This window comes from Engystomops pustulosus, chromosome 4 (assembly GCF_040894005.1).
Source record: "Engystomops pustulosus chromosome 4, aEngPut4.maternal, whole genome shotgun sequence".
Classification (NCBI taxonomy): domain Eukaryota; kingdom Metazoa; phylum Chordata; class Amphibia; order Anura; family Leptodactylidae; genus Engystomops; species Engystomops pustulosus.
In genome coordinates this window covers 52926972-52939704 of record NC_092414.1, presented here as the reverse complement: position 1 = coordinate 52939704, position 12733 = coordinate 52926972, and the positions used below count along the sequence as shown (strand labels likewise).

At 40.5% G+C, this 12733-nt stretch overlaps 1 protein-coding gene across 2 annotated transcripts in view; it reads left to right on the top strand.

The window, feature by feature from the left end:
• The window catches only part of DOCK2 (dedicator of cytokinesis 2), a 471688-nt gene that overhangs the window by 389452 nt on the left and 69503 nt on the right, over positions 1 to 12733 (top strand). For both annotated transcript variants that reach the window (XM_072145916.1, XM_072145917.1), the window contains exons 35-38: positions 2893 to 3049; positions 6139 to 6179; positions 6517 to 6607; positions 12409 to 12528. In XM_072145916.1, coding sequence (XP_072002017.1) covers positions 2893 to 3049; positions 6139 to 6179; positions 6517 to 6607; positions 12409 to 12528 — 409 coding nt within the window. The remainder of the gene's footprint in view (positions 1 to 2892; positions 3050 to 6138; positions 6180 to 6516; positions 6608 to 12408; positions 12529 to 12733) is intronic.

The following is a 12733-nucleotide window of genomic DNA, read 5'->3' as shown; positions in this document are numbered from 1 at the left end:
AAAGCAGGAGCAGAACGAAGCAGAACAGAGCCAGGAGAAGGAGGGAGTTTTATGAATCCATGAATCAGAGGAGGTGATTTCTGTGGTGGAATCAACTACTCAGTCTAAGGAATATCTGTCTTCTGCATAAAACAATGATGATATAATGAATTACATAAAAATAATTTTATAATTATATTGACAACTTTGTGTATCATAAAATAACTTACTTTTTGCTTCATCATACAATAGTTTAGTACAATACGTGAGATTACTAGACCCTATTAATACGCCCTGGTAAAGTCATTTGAACAGTTTAAAACATTTAAAGGAGTATTTTTTTAACTCCCAAACAGTATATGACAAAGACTTGACAGATGTAAGACTTATCTCTAGTACCAGGAAGGTAGCTGAAAAGGGTGTTATACCAAAGCCTTTTCCAATTCAAAGCATGGCTTCCATAGAAGTGTATATAAGGCTTAAATAACTCCATTTGATTGGACTCTTGCCACTTTTACATCTATTCCTTTTTCTCGAGAGGCGCAAATCTAAAAGTTTATTCACTGTTACAATCAGTTCTTTTAGCTGTTGATGGGGCCAAGGTGGATGCCAGGAATTCAAAAATAAAACCAATGATGTTATCATTCAGCCAGTGAGGGCTGTCTAGAAGGGCAACATCTGAATACCACAGAAGACAATCTCCATAACTTAGTACCACTTGGTCCATTAGTAACGCAGGGCTAGGGTCAGTGGCATATTACACTGCAGAGACTGCTCCAGCAGCGACAGAGTTTTTGTACAGAGTTACACTTAGAAATACTGTATAGCTGTGATGGGTCATGAAGTAAGGGCTTATCTTATGGAGAATTAAGACAGACATACAGCCTTTGATGCTCTACTAGGTGATTCTGGGAAATAAACAAATATGTTTTAGACGATGGGATAAGGAAAACATTGCCTCTTAGATACCTTGTAAGGCAGTCGCTTACCATCAAGCATGCCTTTCAAGAAGCCTAATGACATAATGTTGTATTAAAGAAAAACTGGTAAATCTATTTCAGAAGTAAAAAATTTCTAATTTACAGGCATGGGGAGAGTAACATAATATATAGATAACATAGGTTTGGCTTTAATCCCGCATCATGTCATTAGGCTTCTTGAAAGTCTGCCTAAAAGGGGGCTGCCTTATAAGGTAGCTAAAAGAGGGAGTTTTTTCCTTATCCCATCTTGGAAAATGTATTTGCATATTTCCTATGGAGCTGTGATTTTCAACCTTTTTTGAGCCGCGACACACTTTTTATACTTAGAAAATCCTGGGGCACACCACCAAACAAAATAGCACAAAATGACACTAAAACAGTCATATTATACATATAGTTAATAATATAGATTCTAAATTTATTTTACTCACTCCATAAACACAAAAGGGATATCCTGGCAGGAATGGTGAAAAGACACACACAAAGCTCTTGCTCATAAGTTCTCAGTTTCTCCCTGTTTTTAGTATATGGTGCTGATTATTATGTGGCTCATATACTGCAAAATAAAGGGGTACAATGAGAAGTACTATGGCCATGAGGACAGAGTACAAGTGCCAGCTTGTATACTCAGCATATGAGCTGGTACTTGTAGTACTCCAGCCTCATGACTATAGTATTTCTCATGTTACATTTCTCATTTTTATATGCAGTATACTGCTGGAGTACTAAAAGTACCAGCTCATATACTGAGTATTCTGCCAACAGTTCATATACTCAGGCAAAAGCTCATATAGTCAGCATTATTGGTGGGCATTACCTTGGCGGTGGGCAAATGCGAGGGCCTCGGAGACGTCATTTTGTTGCGCGAGGTTCAAAGCTTGCGCATGTGTTATTGTACACGTCTCCTACATTGTAAGAAGCCGTGACTGCGCATCGCGAAACAAAACACAGGGGGCACCATAGTTTGGGGAACTTTCCCCGCGGCACACCAGACCATGTGTCGCGGCACACTGGTTGAAAATCACTGCTATAGAGCTGTTTTGACTTTTAAAGGCGTTTTCCCATAAATCAGCTGAGACCCTATTCACAGTGATCACAGTGATGAGACACCCACAGATCACAAAAACGAGGGGTCCGATGGGGTCCCAGGTACCTTAGTCAAACCCCTCATTGCTCCATCAGACTAATGGAGCATGACAATCTGCTCCATACATCTTAATGGAGCAGACGGAAATTGCTGAGCGCCGCACTCGGCAATCTCTGTCAGCTCCATAGAAATGAATGGAACAAAATGGTCATTTAAAGCCATCTGCTCCATTACTCCCCCTGGGCGACAAAGGGTCCAGCTGAGGTACCAGGGACCCTATTGGACCCCTTGTTTTCATCACTGAGACCCCCACCGTTCTGTAAGTTAGGCTCTATCCTGTGGATAGGGCCCAACGTTATTGGTGGGAAAACTCCTTTAAGGGGATGTAAATAATACAGCACCTGGATCATTTGCTGCATTATTTGTTTGAGCGTCTTTGATTCTTACTATATGTAATATATTTTCTGTGATGCCCGGACTATTGCAACATTAGTAGTAGTAGTAGTAGTAGTATGTAATAAATAACATATTTTGTTAAAGTAGAAAAATAGTTTTGTAGAATTTAATAGGTTAAAGTAACATGACAATGGGAAAATCCAATTCAGTCTCTTCAGTAAAATAACATACTGGTATGCATGTCTATGGGAGCAAACTGATAACGGAAGGTCATATGTAACTGACATCTGTGCTGTACTATGCAATGAAATAGAATAAGGTTTTAGAAGCAAAGGATGTTTAATACACGGCACAACAAAAAACTTGCCTGTGATCCATGAACCCTGTATTGCCTCAGCTAACAAAATCTGTTCATTCTCTTGCCTGGGATCTTTTGTCATGTTCCTTCAGATTGCTGGATTATGCTGCAAACCATCCTTACATCTATAAGGTGGTGGAAAGCTTTGTGGCTCTGATAAAAGGCCTGCTGGAGAGGTTATTGGATTACAGAGCGGTAGTGACTGATGAGAGCAAAGACAACCGGATGAGCTGCACAGTCAACTTATTGGTGAGTGGTATTATTCTTCATGCAAGCCTGAAAGATTAACAAGCTCTCATGAATAAACATATAGCATTCAAAGAGTATAGTAAGTGAAGAAGCAACTGCGAAATGTGTTTCCAAGCCTGAAAGAGACAGCGGAGATCAGGGCAGAACATATAATTAAGGATTACCGCTGTGCTCAAAGAGGCTGCTCCATCATAAATACACATGTTGCTCCTTGATACTCCGTACCACTGCAGTAGCTAAACTTAACAGAGAGCGCATAAAGAGAATATTGAAAAGGAAATGTGACATCAGATTATTCTTTTTCCAACTGTATTAATCATTGGAACTCTGTGATTGAATCAACCTCTAAATGTCAGAGGAATTCATTATGTTGCCTAAATTATACTAACCAATTAATGGATATAGTTTGTCCATTTGCCCAACAGAAGAGGTATATTTGGATTATCAAAATTGTTTATAATTTTGCCCAGGGCTCCTGTTTTTTCTCTTTACTATAGCCTGCCAACAATAGTGGCATAACTATACAGGTGGTTGTGGTAAGCGAGGGAGTCTCATAATGCCAACTGTACAACACTTTGATCTACTTTAACTTAAAGGGGTATTCTCTTCTGGGGACTCACATTCAGTTTCATTAATCTGCCATATGTAAACATTTCTTCATTTAGATGTTATTAAAAAAAATGTTCCTGTGTGAAGATAATTTCTCATAAATGTAGCCTTGTTGTCCCTTAGAAACGAGATAGCTTCCTCGGATACGGCCACATCTGCTGGAGTGAGTGCACAAAGAAACGAAAGGTTATTATATATAAAATGGGAGTTACTACATGTCACACAGCCGTCCTGTGGTAATGATTGCTGCATCCCGGTGGTCCGGCAGGACTCTATAGCGCAACTCTGGGCACCGCTGCCAGAGTGTGACGTGGTCGTATCCGAGGAAGCTATCTCGTTTCTAAGGGACAATATGACTACATTTATGAGAAATTATCTTCACACAGGAACTTTTTTTTTTATTAACATCCAATTGAAGAAATGTTTACATATGGCTAATGAATTTAATTAAAGGGAACCTACCACCACAAATCTACCTATAAATGGTAGATAGGGTGGTAGGTGGATCAATGAGATGTGAGGATAGCCCTTTTAAGGGCTAATCCTCACATCCCCGCAATTTTTTGGTAACTTTTATCAATCGTTTATGCTAATTTTCTAATGCGGCTACTGGGGCGTGGAGTAGCCGCATCTGAGGTTACACGAGTCGGCTACTCCACGCCCCGGTAGCCTATTTTCTCCTCCTACTCACCATCTTCGGCGCGCAGCTGCTCATAGCTGCGCGCCCTCGTCCGACGATCCGGCAGTCTGCGGCCTGCTGTTCTGCACATGCGCAGACTGCAGGATCAACGGACGAGGGCGCGCAGCTATGAGCAGCTGCGCGCCGAAGATGGTGAGTAGGAGGAGAAAAGAGGCTACCGGGGTGTGGAGTAGCCGCCTCGTGTAACCTCAGATGCGGCTACTCCACGCCCCAGTAGCCGCATAAGAAAATTTGCATAAACGATTGATAAAAGTTACCAAAAAATTGCGGGGACGTGGGGATTAGCCCTTAAAAGGGCTATCCTCACGTCCCATTGATCCACCTACCACCCGATCTACCTTTATAGGTAGATTAGTGGTGGTAGGTTCCCTTTAAATGTAAATGCCCTGATGGGAATACCCCTTTAAGCATCTTAAATTCTTGTGCCTACTTAGATTTATGATAGCAATTTGACAGAATTAGAGGGATCATTAACCTTTTAACAATAGCATTTTCAGTAGGTCAGTATAAAGTCAAGGGACTGAGACCAGTAGTGGATTATAATATACGTTGTTTAGGCAGTAGCCCAGTGCCCAAGCCTTCTGGGTGCCCTTGCCCACCCAAAGCTCCCACCAGATTTTTTACTGAGAAAGACCTTCATCCATGAAATCCTTGTATATCTGCTCCTTCTCACAATACACGTGTATAAATGAGCCATTTTAGGACCTTTGAAGGACCTCCAAAGGTCTTGAAACAACAGATTGAAAGCAGAAAGAAGGGATGCATCCTCCATTCCCCAAGATGCTTGATTCTAGTACCGCATGTAGGAAACATAGGGCCCCATGGCCCATGGCAATCTCATCCCCCACCCCCCTGACTGAGACTTCAGATAAATATGCAGATGCAGGGATTACAGTATTCTCCTTAGACATAATAATCAAAGAAGACTCCACCATGTAACCAGAGAGTAATAACTTCCCAAAGTACAACTTCTCAAATCTACCATGAAGCCTTTCCTCTGTATCTGAACTGCTTTGTTAGAAAACACTTCATATGTTTTCATAATAAATATACATTTTTACGAGAGACCAGGGGTAAAGGTCTGACAATGAACATGTGCTAGTGTTACACATTTTCATACAATTATTGATATCCCCATAAAAAGGAGTTAAAGGAATCTTGTAATCAGCAATTGGCCTAAATCACTACCACAATATTGTCAAGCAGTGAAGCTCCTTCTAGTTTTTGTTTCTTTCAAAGTCCTGTATGGTGGCATCATCCTGAAAATCAACTTTGAAGTGAGATGTAAATTAGTTGTGTAAAGTGAAGGAGGAGGAGAGTTTAACACTGAAGTCAAGGTGGGGAATCTCTGAACACCTCCTTCTCTGTGATTGAGGTCATGCATTGGACTTCAGGAGATCTGGTTAGTGATGTCCCTCGATGTCCATAAATTACAGTGAAGGGGGCTTTTGTGGAAGAAAGAGCTAGATTTCAGGGTTAAAATCTCCGCCTCCTTGACTTTATACAACCAAATTACATCTCACTTCAAATTAGATTTTCTGGATAATGCTATCACACTTGGTTATGACAGAAACATGATCTGGATGGTGTTCAGCTGCTTGACAACATACTTGGTCAATTTCTGCTGACAGATTCCCTTTAAAAAAAGAAAATGGGGGCGCCACAAGGCATGGCCATAAATAACAATGTAAATACTAATGAGACCTGACTAGTGTAAATACTTATTAAATTAATCTAGTTGTATGATATCAATCTAGATGTAATGTTTCTTTTTCTATAGAACTTTTACAAAGATATTAATCGCGAAGCAATGTACATCAGGTAAGAAAATAATGTCCTTAAGTTTCATAATTTTCTTGAACATAAACCATTGAATCACTTGAAGTTATTGAACTGGAAGATTTCAATACACCTTTCACTGCTTACAAAAATTTATATCCTTTTTTACAGATATTTATATTATCCTTCTTTATTTTCTATAAAATCTCTCCCTTTCTCCACTCAACCTTCCTGCACAGCTTTTTGTATTTAGATATTCTACAAATACTGCAAGAACAGCGCCACCCACTGATCTGATATTAATGATCTACCGTATAGATGGATCCTCAATATCTTAAAGTTGGGAAACACCATAAATAATTCCTATTTATTCTTCTAGATACCTGTACAAACTGAGAGACTTTCACTTGGACTGCGAGAACTACACTGAGGCTGCCCATACTCTCCTGCTCCACACACGGCTTCTAAAGGTGAAAACATGCAGTGAGCGGGCACCATGAGTACTTGACTTAAAAACTCCTACCATTGGGCCCTTGTGTCACCAGACACAATTTCTTGTTTAATGCACTAAGTATCATAGGCAATACTATTATTAGTATGTGTAGTTACAAAAGCAGACACTTGCTAATTTTTGTGAGTTAGATTGAAATACCAAAATTATAATATCTTGCGTATAAAATATATGTAATCAGAAGGTTCAATCACGCATGTGTTTGTATCATAAGTCCTTGCAGCCTCCAAGGTCTACAAGGTTTTACAAGTCTACAGGCACATACTGTTCCACGGTAGGCTATCGATTTCCGATGATGCACATAGGAGGTTTTTTATTGCATATAAATCCTGCTGGAAAAAAATATTAAATGCCATACTCAGGCACTGTGTGGAGAAGTAGCAATGCCTTTTCCTTCTATGATTAGACAAACCTACACAAAAATGGACCTTATTTAGTAAAACATAGCAATCTTTATTTGACAAAAAACATACATACAAAAACCTGAGAATTAAGGTACAAGAGAATCTAGGAAATAGCAACTTTGGGCAAAAAAGGTAATTCATAAATACTAATGTAGAAACCACACAATTAAAGAAAACCTACCATTAGAAGACTACCTATTATGTTAGATCTGATGGTAGGTTCCCAGTGGTCTTCTAAACCCTAATTTATCTCTAAGACTAGAATACGTTCTACACTCAACTTCAATTTATCTGACTAATATGCTAATTTCTGGCAGAGGCTACAGGGGCATGGAGTAGCCTCTCAGAGCAGCGGGAGCAAAGGCTATTCCACACCCAAGTGGCCTCTGCAATCCCAACTACCTGTGTGACATTGTCACGCTGCTACCCTGTTTCCATGTTCTTGGCTCCTTCGTAGCCCTGTGCATGCCCAGTAACTCTGGCTTTGGATTTGATAGGGCGTCGCTATGCATGTGCCCTCTCCCTAGACATAAGTCCAAGTAGAGCGCGCAGACATAGCGCCGCCCATAAGAGCCAAGGACGAAAAAGCAGAGAAGCAGCGGGATGAGCAGGTGGGTTGAACAGAGGCTACCGGAGACTGAAACCCTTACATATGTTTTGGAACAGTTTCTTCTTGGGTCATGCATCATACACGTGGGTGCATCATGGCTCCTTGTAGCCTCCAAGGTCTACAAGTTTTACAAGTTCCTCTGTAAATTATTGATTTTCTACAAAGCAAATTGTAAGGGTTATTTACTGGAAAAAAAAATGAAATGCCGCTGTGTTGGGGAGGCAGCAATGCTTTTCCTTTTATGATTAATCATAAAAAAGAAAAGCGTGCACTGCCAATCTTTCACTTTGTAGATGAACTAAAAGTGAACCTGACATATTGTAAATGTAAATATCTGCCTGAAGTAGGAACACTTAAAGGGGTTGTGTCACCATTGCACATTGCTGTAATTGGGTCCAATGCATTGTGACTTTCACCATTTACACTTATTACAAAATCTGCAGGCTTACTGAGATAACTCCTTTTGTTCTGGTTGCTGGCGCCCCCCGGTGGTAGCTGTGTCCCGTCCTGAGCAACAGCTGATCTGGCCGAGTCTGCGCTCAGGGAGTCAGTCAGCTGTTCTCCACTACAGATCAATCCACGGGCTCACAGCTCCTCTGCACGCTGAGAGATCACCTGACACACTGCAGCCAATAGGAAGTGAGAGAGGAGGAGGGGCAGAGATTGTGCTGTGATGGCCACTGCTCACCAGCTACACAGGAGCCTACAGCAGCAGATACAAGGTAACTGCAGCCAGACATGTCTGCTCAGAGGAGTCCTCCCCTAACATGGATCATAGCAATGTATCAGCCCTTTCCTCCCTCCACCATTAGTCAGGTCACACAGGAGGCTGCAGAGATAACACAAGTAACAGGCTGAGCTCTGACCTCTCCTGATGCAGTCCTCCTCCTGTACTCTCCTCCATGCACTGTCCCTCCATGTTACCCTGCTCTCCTGCAAAGGGGCCCCTGTGCCTGACTAGCAGGGAAGTCGCTAAACATCAGCAACATGTGAGAAGCTGTCACCTATCTATCTCCTATCTCTCGATCTATCTATCTCCTATCTATCTATCTCTCTATCTCCTATCTATCTATCTATCTATCACATATCTATCACATATCCATCTATCTATCTATCTATCTCTCTATCACATATCCATCTATCTATCTATCTATCTATCTATCTATCTATCACATATCCATCTATCTATCTATCACATATCTATCTATCTCCTATCTATCTATCTATCTATCTATCACATATCTATCTCTCTATCTCCTATCTCTCTATCACATATCCATCTATCTATCTATCTATCTATCTATCTATCACATATCTATCACATATCCATCTATCTATCCATCTATCTATCTATCTATCTATCTATCTATCTATCCATCTATCTATCACATATCTATCACATATCCATCTATCTATCTATCTATCTATCTATCACATATCTATCACATATCCATCCATCTATCTATCTATCTATCTATCTATCTATCTATCTATCTATCTATCTATCTATCTATCACATATCTATCACATATCCATCTATCTATCTATCACATATCTATCACATATGCATCCATCTATCTATCTATCTATCTATCTATCTATCTATCTATCACATATCTATCACATATCCATCCATCTATCTATCACATATCCATCTATCTATCTATCTATCTATCTAGTGATTTGGTTGCAATTCCTTACAAAATACACAGAAAGAGATTCAATCAACATGCAAAAATACAAAAGTTTATTAGTAAAAGTCATAAAAACAACTATTGCACCTAATTTTGTACAATCAATGCATACAAGAAGAGCAAAACAATGTATTCTCACAGCATCATGGTCGGTCAGGCGGACAGTAAAGTGTAAATATGTCGGAGGTCTAGAAAAATGCAGGGACAGCAAACTCCATGCGTATCCTCTCTTCAAAGTGTCTTCCTCAGGGGTAAGTGGCACTTTGGAGTGACGATACACGTGGGGTTTGCCTCCCCTGCAACCACCTAGACTTCCGCCATGCATGTCAGCCTGACCGACCATGATGCTGTGAGAATACATAGTACATGTGTACTATGTGCAGTGTCCTGTGTAGTGTGCAGGGGGCGCCAGATTCAGGATTTCTGGCGCACGTTCTTCATGAATCTGGTGCCCCCTGCACTGCTTTGACAGACTGCACCAACTTTTTTTGGTGCACTTTTAACATGGGGCGTATGACACATTTCTATTGGACTTCTATTGGATCAGTAAATGCAGGGACTATTTGAGCACAGCAGGTGGAAGGAGACTCTGAAGGCTGAGCGCTCTGTAGCGCTGAGGTGAGGCCAGTGAGTTGCCTCTGTCAGTGCTGAGGTGAGGCCAGTGAGTTGCCTCTGTCAGTGCTGTGCATGTGCCTGGCTAGGCCCCTCCCACATCTGCTTCTGTGTGGAACAGAATAGAGGCTGAACAGGCATCATAATAACAAATAGAGAGGTATCTTTACTTCCAGGTAACAATTACAAATAGATTTTTGAAATATTTTAACCTCTTTGACAGTTTTTTGTAGTCAATTGTTTCGTGGCATAACCCCTTTAAAATATCACTTTTATTATAAATATTAAAATTGAGACCACTCTTCAGCCATAGACTGATAATTTCAGGCTTACAGTGTGTATATCAGAGGATGTAGGTAATAGCGCGGCTGCACCTCACATTATTTTCTTATGTGCAGCCGTCTAGACATTCTCGGCACTATCTGATAATGTGAGGTGCAGCCGCGCTATTACCTACATCCTCTTGTGTATACCTCTGATGACACGATACCCATATAGTGGGATCGTAGAAACGCGTCAGGTGTTAAACATGTTAGGTAGATTAGGATTCTGACCGATAAAAATATACAGTCAGCATTCAATACTCGGTGATGTGCTATAAGTGAAACAGAAGGTGACATGTAGCATCACTGTCACCTCATACTAGCACTTTAGTTCGTTGTGTGTGTGGATACCTAAGAAGAGCGTGATCTCACAAGCTACCTTCATTGTGATCTCGCTAGGTGCCACACACGACGAACCATTTAACACTATCACAACAGCACTTTATTCAGTGTGTAGACATCAAATTTCAGATAAAACAATTTTTGTTCTGATATACACACTGTAAGCCTGAAATTATCAGTCTATGGCTGAAGAGTGGTCTCAATTTTAATATTTATAATAAAAGTAATATTTTAAGTGTTCCTACTTCAGGCAGATATTTACTCTAATTCACGGGGACATAAAAATTGTTATTGTGAACTAATTTATTTTGCATATTGTAAATGTAGTCTGATCTGCAGTGCGCATGCTATAGAGCAGACGGAGGTTAGCAGATTTATACAGTTTTATGGGAAAAGATTTATTATAAATTGTGTTCTATCCATTTATAGTTCTCCTTTTCTTGCTGAGAAGTCATGGAAGGTGGCAGGGGTGTAACTACAGCGGTAGCAGCCATAGCAGCCGCTATGGGGCCCACAGTGTGAGGGGGCCCCAGCATCTGGGGTATTGGTTCTGTGTGGTGTGTATATAATGTATCTGTGTGTGTATGCTGTATATCTATATATGGTATTGTATGTTTGTGTGTATATGTTTTCTGTGTATACTTTATGTATTTGTATGCTGTATGTGTGTATATATGATGTGTAAATACTTCATGGATGTAAATTATACTGTATGTATATGTGGTGTGTGTATACTGTATGTATGTTTATGATGTATGTCTATACAGTGTATATACAAGTATATTAATATGTTTTTATATGAGTGTATAGTAGGTATATTTTTTAAGTGGGGAAGGGGGACCCAATTCAGAAATCTGCTATGGGGCCTAGCCTCTCCTAGTTATGCCCCTGGAAGGTGGTCCTATGTCAGTGGTGGCGAACCTATGGCACGGGTGCCAGAGGTGGCACTCAGAGCCCTTTCTGTGGGCACCCGGGCCATCGCCCCAGCACACCAGACAGAACTCTAAAAAATGCTGTTTTCAGACATATTTTGATACTTGCTTCTCTACTTCGAACTGTAGGAAGAGGGAGAATGAGTAGACAGGGCCAAATTATCTTTAGAGGATTCTCTGTGTACAGAGGGACACTGGAAAGAAGCTAAAATGATGAAAATTTTCCATCTTTCTACTGTGTTGATGTCCTCAGGAGGCCAATCTGATTGAAAGTCGTTGAAGAACAGGGAGCAATAAGTTACTGCTTTAATTTTTGGTTGGCACTTCGCGATAAATAAGGGGGGTTTGGGTTGCACTTTGGGCACTCAGTCGCTAAAAGGTTCGCCATCACTGTCCTATGTGAACACAGTCATAGAAAAGCTAGCCTTCTCTACTGCTCAGCTTATAAAGAGCAGAGATATACAATGAAAAAAGAGAGGTGATACGTTTCACATAAACTATGACTTGGTCTGCTCTATAACATGCTACCTGCAGATTGTTTTTTTATGGTGACATGTTTTTCTTTAAGGGGAGTCAACTCTGTTAAATGCAGCTTTACATCCTGGTCTGTGTTATATGATCACTGTAGTGTACAGTTTCCTCTTCACAATATCATTGATTTTGTGGACACAATTTGTATACCAAAGCATGAAGGGCAACAACAGAAGGTACATTGTACCAATATGCCCAATTGACTTGGTTCACTTGGATTTACACAAATGTTATTCTCTCAGGAGGAAATATACAATTTCTTTAATCAGTAATGCACATAATACACATATTACTTGTATTTGCTTTTTTAAGTGGACAGATGAGCAGTGTTCACCGCAGGTCATGCAGACAGAGTTCCAAAGTTCACAGACCCACCGCCAACTAAAGGAGACCTTGTATGGAGTTATCATCGGATATTTTGACCAAGGAAAAGTAAGTTATAGGGTGTAAGTGTTTGTTACTTAATGACCTAGATTTATTAAAGCTCCTGCGCCAGTTTTCTGTCGGACTTCGCATGTTCTTTTTAGTGCAAACTGCTTGCACATGTATTTTAAGAATTGTCCACGACACATGTGCACTATTCCCGACACAATGAAAGGGGCGTTCCGGTGTCGGACCGTGCACCACATTTATCATG